The 18781-nt window shown below is 35.6% G+C and overlaps 1 protein-coding gene and 1 pseudogene across 3 annotated transcripts in view; one reads left to right on the top strand and one right to left on the bottom strand.

Annotated features, from left to right (window-relative positions):
- The window catches only part of Gask1b (golgi associated kinase 1B), a 64924-nt gene extending 47953 nt beyond the window's left edge, over nt 1-16971 (top strand). For all 3 annotated transcript variants that reach the window (XM_076863886.2, XM_076863888.2, XM_076863887.2), the window contains exons 4-5: nt 9652-9878; nt 14044-16971. In XM_076863886.2, coding sequence (XP_076720001.2) covers nt 9652-9878; nt 14044-14251 — 435 coding nt within the window. In that variant the 3' untranslated portion in view covers nt 14252-16971. The remainder of the gene's footprint in view (nt 1-9651; nt 9879-14043) is intronic.
- On the bottom strand, nt 3212-8589 carry LOC143406401 (large ribosomal subunit protein uL24 pseudogene; annotated as a pseudogene).
- Nucleotides 16972-18781: the final 1810 nt, after the last annotated feature.

Raw genomic sequence — 18781 nt, forward strand, 5'->3', positions numbered from 1 at the left:
TATAGCAACCTGTTAATTCAAGGAACATATAAATAAGTACATCTGAGAATGTGAAATTCTATATGATATGTAAAATAATTTTTGAAAACAGTTTAAAATTTATTTTTAATGACCAAAAAACTAATCAGTGTCAGAATTAATTAGTTTATTAAGAGAACTGAGTTCCATGAAAATGCGTGCATTTAAATAGTTATTAGATTTTGTTAATTATAAACAGAGTTGCATTTTGCTATAATCATTCAGTTTGTCTTATTTTTATTAATTTCCTTTTAATAAAATCCCTATTGTAGGAGAAAATAAAATTGATGAAAATTCTATGTAAAACCTATGTAAAAAACTGGTATGTTTTTTAACTCACAGTAATGTCAATATTTTAACTCACAGTAAGTTAAACAAAAGATAAGTTTTCAGGGATAATTTCCTTTCAGATATAAATGAACATGATTTTTAGCTTATTTATAAACTTATTTAATGACAAGTTAAAAATAATGTTTCACTATATTGAAAGGAAACATTTTATTATGATAAGCTTGTTTCATTTGCATTTAATACTTATTTGCATAGTATAAATTCATTATAAAATCAGAATTTCATAAAATGTAAAAATTATTGTTTTAGTCTGCACACTCTTAAAATCTTTACAAGAAGGTGGATGTGCCTTTGGCAAGAGGTTATTTTCATGCAGTTCTGTTTGTTCAAATTATAGAACATGAACTTTCCTTCCTTAAAAATAGATTGCCACTTGCTTAGTGATTCTATCTAGAGTCTGTGTTATAGTGATGCTTGACTGCTGGTACTTATCCAGAGGTGTGGTGTATGGGTTGAAGTACTATGTCCACAAACGAGCTCCCCAGATCCAAATATATCGTAGCATTAAAAATATTTGTACTTATCCACAAAGAAATACCACTGTGACTTGACTTGTGATTCGGTAATATGAAAAGAAGTAGAGATTCTTCCTTGAATTGGTACATATTGATATTTATTTTTAAATGTGGAATCTAGAGATAGAGCAGTGTAAAGATTGCTGTTCACAGAAGCAGAGGCACGGGGAGCCTGTGGTTTTTGCTAGATGTATATGTGGGAAGTAGATTATTTTTACTTTTCTCTTTGTTCATCAACTGCTCTGCCAGTCACATTTGCATGGTTACTACTGTAACAGGCACCCGTTGTCATGGCAGCACGGAACAAAAATGATATCCATTGTTTCATGAGGTGAGCATTCCCAAGTGATCCAGGTGTAGGCGGATCTGTGGGTTTTTGCTCTGTGTAGCTCACAGAGTGGCTACATCTGTATTGACAAGTACAGGGGACTGTGGGACTTGTCCAAGGTTGCCCTTCCCTATGACCTGGTGTACTTTATACATTCATTAGACTACAAGGATTCAGCTTCAATTCCATTAGTAACCTTGAAACCATATACTGATGTACATCCAGAAAAACTCATGTACAAGGATTTTCCACTATGAGTGATTAGCTGATAAACAAACAAACCTATGTGGTTTTGCATCTCTACATGCCTGAGGTGGTGCTGAAGAGAGGATTGTATTTTTGTTTTTTGTCTTTGTCTTTTTGAAATAATTAAGATAACTGTTGAAAAAGTTAACTATTTTCTGCATACATTCTTAAAACCAAATGAGATGTCCAATGAGGTAACTTGGATTCAAAGTAGTTTTCCAGAAAACTGCTAATTAGAGAGAAGAATTTCCTTTTGTTATTTCTGTTACACCTGCCTGTTGTGTTTTTATCAGATGCCTTTTCATGCAAGGCAATATGTTGGACTCTTCTCAAGATATGAAAATTCATAATCCATGGTTTGTGAAATTAAACCCACACAAAGAAGCTAACCAAGTTAAGTGATAAGCATAGGCAGTTCCATTGATTACCCTGTTTATTTATTTTTAACTGTTTTTTTTTTTGCTCCATTTGTTGGAATTTACTTTAAAAAAAAAAAAATCTATGCCTTAGCTGTGTGCGGTGGTGCACATTCCGTAATCCCAGATGCTTGGGAGGCTGAGACAGGAGGATCGTGAGTTCAAAGCCAGCCTTAGCAAAAGCGAGACACTAAGGAACTCAGTGGAACCCTGTCTTTAAATAAAATACAAAGTAGGGGTGGGGATGTGGCCCAGTGGTTGGGTGCCCCTGAGTTCTATCTCTGATGTGCCCCCCAAAACAAACAAAAAATCTATGCCTTGGTATACCACCATCATTTTGTTAGTCTGACCCTTCCCCATAAAAGATGGTGCTTTGGAAAAACTTTGTAGATAGGCAAAGATAATGTGACTTCCAACTTTCACTAGATTTTATTCAGTAAAATACACATTTATTGAATGCTTAGTATATGCTAGGTTTTAGATGAATTGTTAGATTCGACCAATTACATATTTTATCAAGTACTTAAATTTTTAAAAGTACAACTTTCTTTCTGAAGGTTTAATTTTTTTCAGGTAAATGTTTAACATATTTTATAATGAATTTTACTTTTTTAAATTTCCTCATCTTTTGACTGATGCATTATAGTTGTACATATTGATGGCATTTTTAAGATATTCATATATGCACAATATAACAATATAACTTTGCCAATATGACTCCCCAACATTTCTCCTCTTCTCCCTGTCTCCCACCTCTTGGTCCCTCTCCCTACTGATCTCCCTTTGAGTTTTAGAAGATCCATCCCCACCTTTGTTTTCCTTTTTCCTCTCTAGCTTTTGCCTATGAGAGAAAAATGCCACCCTTAACTTTCTGAGTTTAACTTATTTTGCTTAACCAGCCCTCTCATTCCATCTGTTTTTCTGCAACTGCCATAATTTCATTTTTCTTTGTGACTGAATATTTTCCATTGTGTATATATACCAGATTTTCATTATCGATTCATCCATTGATGGACACCTAGGCTGATTCCATAGTTTGGTGTTGGGAATTGTGCTCTGAAGGTGCAATTTTTAATAGTAAAAACAAATTGGGAAAAGAAATGTGTAGAATCTTAATATACTGACTTAGCAAACTGGAAATACACCTACTTACGTAAACTCCCATGTATATACACTCACTCAGACCTTAAGGAGGCACAGGAAAACACAGGCACAAAAAATATACAAGTTTAGCTAATTTTAACCAACATAATGAAAAACATTTCGATAATGGAAATTTGCTGTTAACAAGAACATCCTCATTTTCTTCTGTCTTCATCTTCCAAGTATGTTCTGCTTTAGTTGTCATTTTTTAAAATGTTTTCACCTGACTCCCACTCCCTTGCCGTCTCCTTTTCTTCCAGTTCTATAGGAGAAAATGAGAAAACTTGCAGATATAACTATAGTTAAATTTTTCTTTTGGGCACAATGCTCACAATCATCTTTTGCTCTGCCTGCCTGCCTTCACGTCCCTTACTCCTGGCACCGTTAGTCTTATGCTGTGCTGTACAAAGTGTGATCCAAGGATGCATGCCACTTCACACCAGTCCAGGATAAGATAAATACTCATATTGCAAGTAAGCATTCAGAAACTTCAATACTAATTTGGTAGAACAATTTTTGTTGACTGAGTCTATTTTTTTTTTTTTTAGTATTTTGTATTGTTGAAGATTTTATTTCTCTATTTTTTTTTTTTTGTACTAGGGATTGAACTCAGGGATACTCTACCACTGAGGCACATCACCAGCCCTATTTTGTATTTTATTTAGAGACAGGGACTCAGTGAGTTGCTTAGCTCCTTGCTTTTTGCTGAGGCTGGCTTTGAACTTACGATTCTCCTGCCTCAGTCTCCTGAGCCACTGGGATTACAGACTTGCACCACTGCACCTGGCCTCATTGCTCTAATTTTTACTGATTAATTTGTTAAAACAAATTAATAGTTCACATGGAGAAGCATTGGTCTAACATACTCTGTCTAGAGATTAAATACCTTTATGCTTTTACCTGTTTTCTAGCTAATACTTAATGCTCAACTGTAAACCTGTCCTTCCTGAGTTTTTCCTTGAACTCCCACACTGAAGTTCTTTGTGTTTCTACTAAACCCCATACAATCATATTTACTGAATGCAGTATCATTTAACATTCAGTACAAATGTACTTGCTTTTTTGGCAGTATTGCTGGAAGACTCTAATTGGGAGTTATAGTCAGGATGGATAAATACATGCCTCAAAGTCCTGTGCATCTAGGTTTGAATCCTGAGTTCTGTCCTTTAAGAGTTGAGAGTTCTTGGGGAAGTCAACTAGCCTCTTTGCACCTTAGTTTCCTCGTTTATCAAATGGGACTGTATATAGGACCTATTTCTCAAGGTTACAATGAAGATTAAAAGAAACAATACACATGATGCTTTAAGTATATGGTTTCTGTGCATACTCAGCACTTGATATATGGCCACTATATTTTTCATTATTAATATTAATGGCACAGTCAGTATATTTTCTTTTCATTTGAGTAGTTTTTAATTGAAAGTTGTATATAAGATGCATTTATTCATACTCATCTCAATGGTTTCTTCCTTATATCTGCTCTTTCCCTTTCCTGTTTGGTGAGATTTGGCTTTCCATTAAAAGATCTTCTTGCATCTTTGTCCAGTTTTAGCCTGGTGACAACCACCTTGCTGGGATGAATGCACACATGGATGGCTGTACCATTAACCTTTTCCCACTACACCTATTCAATATTCATGCCATATTTCTTCCTGTAAACCCGGACTACTTGCCAATCTGCTGACCTTTATAGTGTCCTCCAACAACGTGAACTTTACCATCCTTTCAGATGGGCAAGGATGAAGCCTTGTACTTCTGCTTCAGCTCTTCGGACAAGGGGGAAGATCTATCTTCCTGCAAGTGTTAGGAGGTATATTGAAATGTCTCCTTTGGCTCTTGCTTTTTTCATAAGTCACAAAGCCATTGAACTTTATTTTGGTTGTTGCTATTTTGGTGATGGCCACAAAGTGAAGAGCTAATATATTTTATTACCTTTATTCAGGCATTGCCTGAAGTTACTTGTTTAATCACATTGTCTTGAGGAAAAAGAAGCTATAAAGAAACTAACCCAATTACTTGATTGACTGATTTTTGAAAACACAGCTAGAATAGGTGGTGTGCATATAGTTTGAAAGATATCGTTTCTACAGATTTCTAATGGATCTTGTTGAGCCAACTCCTTAGAGCATGGGTGCCTTCATTTAGACACTACAAGAAAATCATGAATCACTTATAAGATACTTTTTTCCTATAGGCAAAACTGGGACTACCAAAGGAAAATTGGATTAAGAAAAATAAATTTCAGAAGGAAATATATTCCACTGGGCTCCTCCACCCCAATTGGCTGGAATACCTGGATTTTTATAAGTATAATTTTAGCTAGAGAAACACTGAAAAGATACATTTTACTAAAATAGAAAAGAATGATTTTCTGGAAAATTGTGATTGGCAGTCTTCTTCAGATGTGGAAAAGCAATTTTGCAAAAATATTTATTTGTTTTAAAGAATAAGATGTAAATTCAAGTACTGCCATGCTGGTGACTAAAATTCACAATTGCTTAAGTGACAATTTATACCCAAATTTCCTTCTTTGTAGGATAATTAACAGATAACAGAGGCACAAAGATATGAACTACAGTGCTTACTCTTGTAATAATTAGATGAAATGATTGTTTTAATGTGTGCACTAAACAAGTATATTAAAACCATATTATAGATTCATAGCTATGTAGGATGTGCTTTATTAGGCTTTAAAAAATAGGTAAGCCATCTTAAATGGAAGCAGGGATATTTTCAGTATATAGCTTAAACAACTGCCAACCAAAATGGCACTGAATTTAAGGAAGTGGATTATAGTTTTGTGGTGAATACATTTCTGGTGTATTGAACAGGAATTCAGAGGAAGACTATTAAAAATTCTAAGAAGAGTTAGCATGATTTAAGAGGCAGACAAGCCCCTTGCTAGACCATGGCAATAATACAAAGACATAATTTAGTACAGTTGGAGGATAAGATAAACAAAGTAAGATTATTTGAGACCTCACAGTCTTATTCTATATCTCTCCACGTGCACACATGCGCGCACGCGTGTGCACACACACACACACACACACACACACTCTCTCAACATGTGAGCATTAACATTTTGCAGAAGAGAAGTTGAGCTGAACACACGAACTCATTTTTAATGATAATGTCTCTTAGACATGAATGTCACAACAGTTGGCCAGACAAATGGTAAAATCATCACAGATGAGTGATTCAAAAGTAGATCACAGAAAGAACTTTACAACATACTGTAGGAAACAATGTAATGTTGGTGAAGCAAAAAATAAAAAATAAATAAAAACCTGACATCAGTCTTTTCCACTGCTAACTTTTAATATTTTCATGTAGTTCAAAATTAGAAATTTACAGCATTTATAAAATTATTAAAGGTTAGGACCTAAATGCTAAGGCCATTGTTTAACATCAATATATTTACTATACATAGCTTTTGCTAGTTTGGGCCTGAAATACTCCATAAAGACCCATATGTTGAAGGGTTGGTCCTCAGCTTGGTACTTTTGGAAAGTGGTGAAACCTTTAGGAGATGGGCCCTAGTGGTGGGAATTTAGGTCATTGGGGTTGTGCCATTGAAGGGGATATTAGGACTCAGTTACTTCTTCTTTCTCTCTTTTGCTTCCTGGCCCTGAGGAGAGTGGTTTTGCTTTACCATATTCTCTTGCTATAATATGCCACCCCAGGCTCAAAGCAGTAGGTTCAACAGACAATGGACTAAAACCTCTAAAACTATGAACCCAAATAAACCTTTTATTTTTATAAATTGATTATTCCTGGTATTTGTCATAGTGTTGAAAAATGGACTAACAGAGCTTTTTTTGTAGAAACAATACAAATTAGCTATGTGTCCTACTCCTTTCTCCACCACCATTAAATCAACGATAAAGGAAATTAGGGTTCAGAGCTGTTGTAAAAAATTTGGCAGATTTTGCCCTTAAGAGTTAAATTCTAAGCCCATACATTTAATGTAATAGATCTTGTTGTTTTGATCAAAATTTTAAAAGATATTTTTCTTCATTTACAGATGTCAAATGTAATTGAACATAAACATATGGTGATGGAAAAATTTTATAAAGATTCTTTGGTAATGATTATTAATGTTTATTTAAAAAGGCAGAATTGGGTAAGAAGTTGCTTTTAGAAAAGTTATTTTTTATGTTCTTCCTGACCTTAAATAGTTGTCAATCAGGTGCAGTCTCTTTTATAATTTGATTTCTCTTTTATTGAAAAGCCATGGTACTACATGAAATGAATGAATCATTTGAGGATAAGAGGCTAAATAAATTTTCCTAATAGTTTTAAATTTATGCTTTTGTTTTTCATTCCATATGCTCTTCTAACCTATAGTGATTTTCTTGGGAAACCCTGGCTCACCCTGTGTAGTAGGCTCATGTCAAACAAATGCACTTTAATCAATGGTGGTGACTTATTGTTCCCTGGAGTGGTTATTTAATTTTGCAAACTTCAAAAACTGGGCAAATGACCTTTCTCTGTTTTTTAGATGTAAATGAATTTTTTATCAAGTGCCATCCTTTGAGAACAGCAACTGTGACCTTTTGGTTAGGTTTATGGCCCTATAGATGAGCTGCTTAGAAACAATCTCTTATTACTTCTAAACAAGCGATGTACCCTCTAAGCTGACAAATGCTCATTTGCTCATTGACCACCGCTGCCATATATGATAAGCTTTACTTAAGCTTTGTAGAAAATTGGGCTATAATAGCTTCTCCTCCAGTCCCTGCTCTTCAAAGCATGAAATTTGATACAAAGTTTATTTACATTCAGAAAACAGAGAGGAAGGTCATTTGTCCCATTTTTGCAGTTTGCTGTGGTAGCAAGGGAAAGGTAAATGACCACTTCATTTTCTTTGAAAAGTATGAAGGTGAGGAGGTGCTGGCCACAGGGAACTTTGGCCTTGTTGTCCTGTCCACTGATGAGCTGTAGTAGATGTTCAATCCTTGATTATTGAGTTTTAATGTAAGATCATTCCAAAGTAGGCTAAATTTTGGCACTCTATTTCTGTGTCACTTTCTAAGTAGCTGGCCTCCCACAGGAGCCAGCCCCATGGGAGCTGCAAAAACAAAGAAAGAGGAGAGAAGCATGGGAATTAAATATCCAAAGAATAAAAGTGTCAGTGTCTGTGTCTAGACATCTTTTGAATTATGAGCATAGATACAATCTTTGGTCTCAAACATTCAATAGAATGTGCTAGGGGAAAATTGTGGCATTTTGGAAACAAACAGATCTGTGCCTATAGCCTAACTCTGTTACTTACTAATATTCTACCCTGGGCAGGTTACTTAACCTCTCTGAGGTTCAGTTCTTCTTATAAGATGGATGTATTGCCTTTTATTTTGGAATCTTGTTATCTATGGGTGCTTCAACAATAGCAGAGTTTCAATTTTTTTTCCAGGTTTGCTTTAGTCAGATTTCCAATACTGTAACAAATACCTGAAGCTTATAAGAGAAAACGTTTATTTGGACTCACAGGTTTGGAATTTCTAGTCCATGGCCAGTTGGTCTTTTGCTTTTGGGGTTATGGTAAAGCAGTACCGCGTGGATATTGCATGGCGAGGAAGGGTCTGGAGTCCCAATATCCCCTTTAAGTGTCCACCCTTATTGACCTAAGACCTCCACTAGGCCCATCTCCTAAAGGTTCTACCTCCTCCCAATAGTGCCATACTGGGGACTAAGTCATTGACACATGAGTCTTTGAGGCCACTCAGAGTCCAAACTACAGCAGGTATCTCCTAGATGCTTGCATCAGGGTTGGAAGGTATACAACATTTTCATTAATCTTCCTACCAACTATGCAATGAAGATTGTACCATTTCCTTTATACAACAATTAAATGGAGAGATAGTATATAGAGGAATCTGTACAAGATTGTGGAGCTAAGTGTGAGAGCAGAGAATTGACTTTAAATTTCCTTAATTTGTAGGTTTATTTTACCCTGATTCATAAAGATTTATTTTTCTTTTCATTCCCCAAATGGAATTACACAGTTTTCTAATTAATCTGTTTATCCTCTTCTGAAAGGTGGCAGTTCCTAAAACTCAAAGTATTTTAATAGTTTTTATTATTGCTCACTTATTCAGAATCTACCACCATATAGGTAATGGTTTTAGTTTTCATTATTGGGCCTAAGATCTTTCCAATAGGTTTCTTCTAAATTATTTCAGATTAGCTACTGAAATACTGAAGTCCAGTGCAATACACTTTTAGGTCAGTGAGATTTTGAATAATCCTACCTGAGGAAGAAAGCAAGATGTTACCTCCTGGATAAGTAAAAAGTACAATAGTGTCTTGTCTTTTCTGAATAGAGTCAAAATCCTGCTGGCCATAAGTCTACATGTGATGTCAGTGGGAACTTTGAATACTCAGGGTGGAGATGCCTAACTTGGATGATCTGACTCTGGAGCTATTAGCAGAAGCTGGAAATGCTTACAGCCATGGATGAGTCAGAAGGCTGTGAACCCTGGACTTATTCTGACAGTTGTCTTTAATTGAAGGATTCTGGCAGGTCAGCTATTCAGACAGCACCAGCTCTATGGAAATCTTCTGACTTTCCCAAGTTTTATTTTATTTCTTACTCAGCTTCTTGGATTTTGTTTCTGTTTTCCATTTTCAGATTTATAATCGCTTAGATACAAATTGTTGTGGATTCAGACCACGCAAGGAAGATGCCTGTGTACAGAATGGATTGAGGCCAAATTGTGATGACCAAAATTCTGCGACTCTAGCACACATTATCCAGCGAAAGCATGACCCGAGGCATTTGGTCTTTATAGACAATAAGGGTTTCTTCGACAGAAGTGAAGATAACTTAAACTTCAAATTGTTAGAAGGCATCAAAGAGTAAGTTTTTTTTGTGGGAATAACATCCTCTGGATGTGGCATTTATGTTAAGTAAGTAGTAAGGTTATGAGAAAACTCACACCGTATGTCTGATAGCTTTAACCCTTGAAAGGAACTGTGAATGTGAATCTGGGAGTGGTGATGTGGAGAAAGGACGGATGTCTAGAGTGCATTGGGGCATCAATTAACAACCTGCACGGTTGTGTTGCTTGGTCCTCATTATGAAAACCCACATGGGTTAAGTTGGGAGACTGCAGGATGCCTGGAATAAGAAATGGCCAAGGAGGAATAAGCAGGTGGCAGAGGCTGTGTTATTAGGGCATGGAATAGGACATGGTGGGAACTAACAGATATGCAGCTATTGCCATGGCAGGATGTCCAGATTCATAATAAACTCAAGTGAGTTTTATGAAGGCTGTGTAAAATTAAAGCCAATCTGGTGTGTAAGGTACAATATCCAAGGGACAGCTGGATACTTAAGTTTAGGTAGGAAGCTTTTTTTGGGGTAGGGGGAGTTGGTACCAGGGATTAAACCCAGGGGTGCTTAACCACTGAGCAACCTCCCCAGTCCTTTTTATTTTTGATTTTGAGACAGGGTCTTGCTAAGTTGATCAGGGCCTTGCTAAATTGCTAATGCTGGCTTTGATCAGGTAGGACGGTTTTGGAGACACTTGAAAATCCTTTAAATAGACAAAGATTTTGGAGGAAAGTGTTTGACATCTAAAAGGGAGGGCTGATGAGAACCAGATAAGGGAACAAGTATAGCTATACTCAGGAATGACCAAGCCCTCAAAAATCTGGTGACATTTGGCAGGACTTAGAAAGAATGCAGGGTAGAGTGGGGACATATGTGGAACTAGAGAAAATGAATTCTGCTTTGCAGAAGTTAAAGTTAAAATACAATAGGAAGGTGGGTATAAGCAAAGCATATAATACACACGTGTGAAAATGTCACAATAAGACCCATTATTTTCTACAGTTATTATGCACTATTCATTGTAAGTAACAACATGATGGGCGCTTATGGAATACTTGATCTTACATTTATTTGAAAACAAGGAATTGACACACTTAATAGTGGCAGGAACCAGCTATAAAGTTTGAGCTATTCAACCCTAGCATGGAAACTGACTATATTTCAAGGTGATGAGAGATTTCAAAGAGAACCATCTTCTCTTTGCTTCCTACCTTGGTCTAAAATCAGATTGACTAGGACACTGAGGTAAGTTGGAGACTTACAAGTACAATGATACTTTAGTACAATAGTAATTCTGTGAAGTTAAGTGACTGCTGGAAAGCATACCAGCAAGTCTAAAATTGAGTTAAACCTGTCAAAGTGGCACATGACTGAATCCCAGCTATTCTAGATGTGGAGGCAGGAGGATATTAAGTTTGAGGCCAGCCTGGGTCACAGTGAGATATCACCTAAAAAAAAAAAAAAGAATATAGTTGAAGTTAAAACTCAGTTCTTCCAAATCCAAGCCCAATATTTTTTTCTTGTAATAATATGTGGTGTTCATGCTTGGTTACTATTACTTTTCTCAATAAAGGTTAAATGGAGCTCACTGATAGAGAGCTTGCCTACCATACATGAGACCCTGGGTTCAATCACCCGCACTGCAGAAAGCAAAAGCCGAAATAAAACAAAACAAAAACACCTAAAATTTCTTGTTTGTAATACTCTGAAGCATATTTTGATTATTCTTCCTGAACTCTAATACTTAGGTAATGTGAATTTTATATACTTTAAAGATTAAAAAGTGAGTTTTGTGAGACCAATTTCATGAGGTTTTGCCATGTTACCTATCCTATTGACTATTGATACTTGTTCTTCAAGTTATTTTATTTTTTATTTTTTTTTTACACCAGGATATGAACTCAGGGGCACTTAACCATGGAACCACATTCCCAGCCTTTTTAAAATTTTATATTTTGAAACAGGGTCTTGCTAATTTGGCTAGGACCTCGCTAAGTTGCTGAGGCTGACTTTGAACTTGCGATCCTCCTGCCTCAGCCTCCTGAGCTTCTGGGATCACAGGCATGGGACACCTTGCCCAGCTTCATGTTCCGTTTTTGTATTGAAGGTAGAATATATGACAGATTCTATTCTTTGAGTGTCTAAACTAAGGAAATTTTATGTATAGGAAAATTTACATTCCTAAGACATCACTTACTTAATTGATATTACAGGACCTGAAATTTCTTCTCAGAATTAAAAGTTCCTGCAGAATATACTCCATCCACTTCAAACATTCATGTAGATATAATAGTCTTATTTGTTTTTTTCAGAGAAAATTTAACTTCAAGTGTATTGTGAGGAGCACTGGGTTTAAAGCTAAATCTTTGAAATATAATTCACGCATTGAGAAGTTAAATGAAGACTTCACTAATTCCAGATTTATGCATTGAATATTCCTGTTAATCAGTGTAATGCAAAGACCAGTGATATTTTTGTTTTCCTTTATGAAGAGGATTAGTCACTAAAGAGACTTATGGTTTTAACAGTTTTATCTCATATATTCTGCCACAACTAAATTAGTTGAAGGACTATAGAATTTATAAATGGATTATTAATACTTCATAGAGTAAAAAGGCTACTCAATTAATATTGTAGTCCACTAGATCATATAATAAATGTCTCAGGAAACTCAGAGCATCTTGTAAGCATTATTTCATTCATTCCACATGTCTCAGAATTATTAAGCATGCTTAGCTCTGTGGCCTTTGGTTTTCAGGTAGGATCAGAATGGCTAGAGCCCGTAGATCCCTTGCATCCATACTTCCCATGTGCCATTCCTCCTGTGACTCATCAAAAAGAGGTGACCAGGCATGGTGGTATATGCCTGAAATCCCAGCACATGAGGCAGGAGTATCGCCAATTCAAAGTCAGCCCCAGAAATTTAGTAAGAAAAGGAAAGGGCTGAGGATGTGGCTCAGTGGTTAAGTGCCCTGAGTTCAATCTCTGATATTAAAAAGAAAAAATGGAAGAGGTGCTTAGAAGGTCTGAAATTTCTGGCAGCGTGTACTCTTTAAGCGAGTAAATATTCTTGCTATAGTTTTAAAGGTACAACTGAATTTATTTTAAAATTAACTATTAACCCTAATATTTTATAATACTTTTGTCAACATTTTAGTGAAAGCTGGGAAAGACCAAATGGGATTTTGTACCCTCTTAAGGTAATGCAACAAAAACCCTTCCAAGCTGGCCTTAGGTTTACCCAGAGAGATGTCTTATGCAGTGACTTGGCTCTAAAACTTGTGTCACTAAATTTATTTGAAAAACATTTGTGCAAGTCAGTTTTCCATTATGGTAGCAAATACCAGAGATAATCAATTTATTAAAATGAAAATTTTCTTTTGGTGTATAGTTTTGTAGCTTTCAATAGATAACCAATTGGCTCTGTTGTTTTGGGTCTGTGGTAGCCCAGTATATCATGGTGGGAGTGCATGGAAGAGCAGTCCCATCTACCTCAAGAGAGAGGAAAAGGAAGCGGGCAGGACCCCACTATCTCCTTCAAGGTAGCAATCTAAAACCTCCCACTAGGCCCACCTTTTAAAGGTTTTATTATCTCCCAATAGTACTACCCTGAGGACCAAGCTCTTAACATATGGGTCTCTTAGGGGACATTCTAGATCAAAACTGTGTCCAACTTTAACACTCCACTAAATATATTGCTCCCAGTAATCCCAAATGTACATAGTAAAATGAGAAATTTTCCTCTCTCAGTTGTATAACTTCTACTCTTTGAGAACACTTTACTGAAACTGTCAGCACTTTGCTTCTCACATTTTCAGACATAAAATCCCACCTTGTCACTTGTTGAGGATGCTGATGAAATGGAGCTCAAGACTGAAGAAAGTATTTTTGCTTGTCTCAAGGAAACCTAATTCTGTGCCACTCTTTGCCTACATACAAATAACCTTAAATAAGACATTAGTATGTCAGGTTCTCAATGGGTTAGGAAATTCAGTTCATTCGAAACACATGCTTCTACTATATTATTATTAAGAGAAGTGTCATCTTGGCAGTGACAAAAATGTTTTGGTTCTCAAGGTATCATTTAATTATGTGATCTATGCGGGATGAATGAATGGCAGGGCAGTTGGGAAAGGACTCATATTTCTAAGCAATTACTAAGGATGAAATATCACGTTGTCTTTTCAGGTTTCCAGAATCTGCAGTTTCTGTTCTGAAGAGCCAGCATTTACGGCAGAAACTCCTTCAGTCTCTGTTTCTTGATAAGGTTTACTGGGAAAGTCAAGGTGGTAGACAAGGAATCGAAAAGCTTATTGATGTAATAGAACAGAGAGCCAAAATTCTTATCACTTACATCAATGCACATGGGGTTAAAGTATTACCTATGAATGAATGACATAAGGGTCTTCTGTCTACAGTGCTGAATATGCTCATGCATTTTTGTCTGTTTTGAAGTCAAGTACATCAACCTCAAGTCCTCCTAGGAATGAGACTGTATATCTCAATATAAAAACATAAAATTAATTTAACCTGAGCACTATATGCAGACATTAAATGGTTTAAAAATGCATACAGCTCAAAAATATTCATTTATATTTTTGTCTAACATGGCATGTGTGTCTCAACATCTGGCTATGGGAGAGTTCTAATTATTATTCCAACTAATTTGTAAAAGCATATGTCATGTCACTTAACAGAGCAGTGTAAACCAGAGATACTGACTCCTTTAATAAAATATATTTTATGCCATTTGACTTATCTGACCAACTATTAATGGGAATGGTTCTTGAGGTTATTCTGTCTCTGATAGATGACAATCCTGGCACTGCCCAGAGGCAATTCTACATTGGGAAATTGAGGCACATGATCTGTGAAAGCAGAGGAGGCTCTAAATGTATTCTAAATAGAATTGAGGGATGAATTCCAAAACCACCAGTATATTTTCTATAGTATCTAAATAATCAGCCATCTTTGAGCAGTAAGAATAACATTCTATTGATTTTTTAAAAAACTTACTTTGTTTTCAGTATGGAAACATCCATATCTGACAGTGTCATATGTTGGTTACCTTTGCTTTCTCAGTTTTGACCCAATTTATGTTTAGTGTTTCAGAAATTAAACAATTCTAGAGTCTGATGTTACCTATTTGAAAATACACTTAGTATTTTTTCAATGAATACTTTAAAAAACTTTGTCATTTTACCATGGATATAATTTCTGTATATTTTATTAATAATAATGGTTTTGTTCTATGCAATTATATTTAATCTGATTTAATTGATGTTGCCCAGATAGTGACAATAGGTCTAAATACAGCGTGAGTTTAAATTTATTGTCTATTTTATTTCAATATGAGAAGTACAAGCAAAATAAATTAAAACTTTACTCTGATCAGTTCTTCTCAATGAGAACACATAACCACAACTAAAACAATGAATTTGGACAATATTAACCCACAAATAATTACCCCAAACTTCCTCTGTGAACTCTGTAATCAGTTTGGAAGGACTTTGACATAATTGTATCCATCTGTTGGGTCTTCATGTTCCTGGAAGTTACCCAAGATCATCTTGTATCATAGGTACTCATAAAGAGGCTTCAAATCTAGAACAAATCATCATTTCCCTCCCACTCTCCCCATCCTGCTCCTTACGTAAAAACTGATTTACTGACTGGGATATAGTTCAGTGGTACAGCCCTTGCCTTGGGTTCTATCCCACAATGGCAAAAACAAACAAACAAACAAAATCAGAAGACAAAGCCAAAAAAAAAGCAAATAAAATTAATACTAAAAGTTGGTTTATGGGGTTTTTCTTTCCCCAAATATTTCAATATACAAATTATGAATGTTTACAATAAATTCTATTGTCTCTTTTCTCAGTTCTGTTATTCTAACATACAGGACGTTTTCTGTACTCTCATCAAGGATAATTCAATATCATTGTGAATTAAAACCATTAAAGATATTAGATTATAGGCTGTATTTTAAAAGAAGAACATATGTATAGATTTTAATTTATAAAAATCTATAGAGTAAATTATCAAAATAGGATGTTAAGCACAAAGAGAAGATGGACCAAGGAGAGAGGGATCATTTGACTACCAATTTATAACTTGTTTAGGCTCATCTTCAAGTAGTACCCTTAGCATCCTTATTTGCTGTATCTATCCTCTGAAAGTTGATCTTGGATAATTCTTCTCTGATTTTCCCCATACAGCAGAGGGAGTACCTCTCTCTGTTCCCACAAATTCATAGTACTTGTTGGTCCATTGAGTTCTCACTCTGTTCTGACCCTGCTGTCTATAAATCTTCTCTCATAAATCATCCTCTTAATAGAAGAATTAGCCTAACACAAGTTTGGAGACATTGATGTGAAATAACTTTTTTTTTTCAAGTTGTCTTATACCTAGTCTTATCAAAGTGAAATATCTGCAAATAAGGTTTTTAAAAATATAATTTACCATCTTAACCTAAATTTGTGATATTGATGGTATGAATTCCAGGCTCCTTAGAATCTATCTTTAATGTGGTCTCAAGCTACACTGCTGCTTTCCTCCCATATGTGAACCTGACTGTATTTGCCTTTAGTTATTCCAAAATATCTAATACAAAATGAAAGGTCCAAGAACACATTTATTTTAGCAACATTAGAATTTTAACAGTGTATTGTGCTTTATAATCAGTGAATAATTCATGATGTATTATTTTTGAATAATGGATAGCTAAAGGCTAAGCTGTTAATTCTAATAGGTAACTTTCTTCTTTTCTCTAATTGAAACAATGAGAACACTTTGTGCATTTCAGATGCACTCAGATTATGCTGTAATTTGGTCCTCATAAGCAATTATGTGGTTTATTTATAACACTATAACAAATTTAAAATAGAATAATTTACCATGGAAGACATGCAAAAACTTACTCTATAAGACATTTCTTTAAACTGATAAGAAAGTAAATATGTAGCTTAAAAATCTGTAATAAAACATTAGATAGTAAAGATATTTTTGGTAAGTGGGTTCATTTTCTTTTCTGTAGATGGGTTAATTTTCAAAAGCTGAATATAGAAGAATCTTTGTTACCCTTACCCATGAATAAAGAAATGATTGAACAATCAAGACCTGTACTGAATAATATTTTTGTGTCGATATATTTGATATCATCATTAATGATCATTATACTTTCTCTTGGTGTGTGTGTATGTGTGTGTGTGGGGGGGGGTGGGGTGGGTGGGTGTATACAGAGGCATAATATGTCAAAGTGACTTTCCCCAATTTATACAGATGTTGACCTAGAATACACAGTGCTGGAAATGACATAGAAAGTTAGAACACCAAAACTTTCTCAGAGATTTCATTATCTACCAAAACAAAATAAAAAATTCTAACTTCAAGCATAAGGGTATTACAAATATACACTCACAAGTAGTGATAAATTTAGGCTATATTTTTGGGAACCTGCTGAGAATGAAATAAGGAAGCTACCCATTCTTTGAAACTTGTGAAAATCATATTGCCTAGTTGACTGAACATCTTCCACGTTTTATGGTAGACAGTACAGATTTTCAAATGAACCAGGAAAGTTTTAATACAGTAACCATCAGATAAGACCTGTAATTAGGTTTTAAGTTACAAATGGCAAAAGTATAGGAAAGCAATTCTTTTGAGGAATGTCCAGGAATAGAAATTGCTTAAGTCAGGTTTTAGTCACTGTTGGCAGACTGCATAGCTCTGGGTCCAAGGTAAGGAAGAATATCATGGTGGAAGGGCATGGTAGAGGAAAGCAATTCAGAACATGACAACCAAAATGCAGAGAGAGAGAGAGAGAGAGAGAGAGAGAGAGAGAGAGAGAGAGAGAGAGAGAGAGAGGTGAAAGCCTCCATAACCCCAACTTTATAACTTTGCATTCCTATAGAACCAAGACTACTTGGTTGATATTAAGATCTGTCATCATATTGAGCTATATCCAAGTCTCCTGGGACTATGACTCAGCAGCCTCTAAGTACCTGGGCAACCAGGTAAATAACTTCCTGGGTCCCTGTGTAGGGTGTTCAAATTCTTAAAGGAATTTTTACTTTTATACTCTTAGCCTAAGATGGATAAGGTCTTACCAATTTCTCAGGTGCCTTCAAGCCATCTTTCCTATTGTTTCTTGGTAAAGTACTTAGCATTTTTATTGACTGTAATTTCTTCAACAACCACAGCTATTTAGCTCCAGTTTTACTTGCATTTTTTTCCGATCAAACTTCAAGTTTTTCAAATCCTTCTACTCTGCTTTTTTGCTCCTGATTATCACAGTAAACTTGACGAGGAGCTGCCAGCAATATACAAGTCATGGTGTGAATGCTGTACTGCCCTGAAATTTCCTCTGCCAGGTCAATTAGTTCATCACCTTTAAATTCAGTCACACAGAAAGTCTCAGGACATGGGAAAAAAAATGTAGACAAATTCTTTACCAGAATGAAACATAAATGGCCTTTAGTCCAATTTCCAATAGATTCCTCTTTCTTATCTGAAACTTCATGAGCCCAGTCTTTACTATCCACAGTCCTACCCGCATTGGCATTCAGGTTTTTGAACCCCCACTTGAATCACACATTAAGCTTTTCTTATAACAATCTAAAGCTTTTACAGCTTACATCTCTAAACTTGTCACAATTCATATCTCCACAAATCAGGTCCCAAGGTTTTTGAACCACATGGTCAGGTTAGTCATAGCAATGGTCCCACTCCTGGTACCAATTTCTGTTTTAGTCTGTTTCTCATTACTGAGACCAAGAGATATGACAAGAACAATTTAGAGGTGGATAAGTTTATTTTGCCTTGTGGTTTCAGAGGTTCAGTGCATGGTCAGTTGACTCCACAGTTCTGGGCCTAAGGTGAGGAAATACATCAAGGTGGAAAGGTGTGGAGGAGGAAAGCAACTCAG

This window comes from Callospermophilus lateralis, chromosome 8 (genome assembly GCF_048772815.1).
Source record: "Callospermophilus lateralis isolate mCalLat2 chromosome 8, mCalLat2.hap1, whole genome shotgun sequence".
NCBI lineage: Eukaryota > Metazoa > Chordata > Mammalia > Rodentia > Sciuridae > Callospermophilus > Callospermophilus lateralis.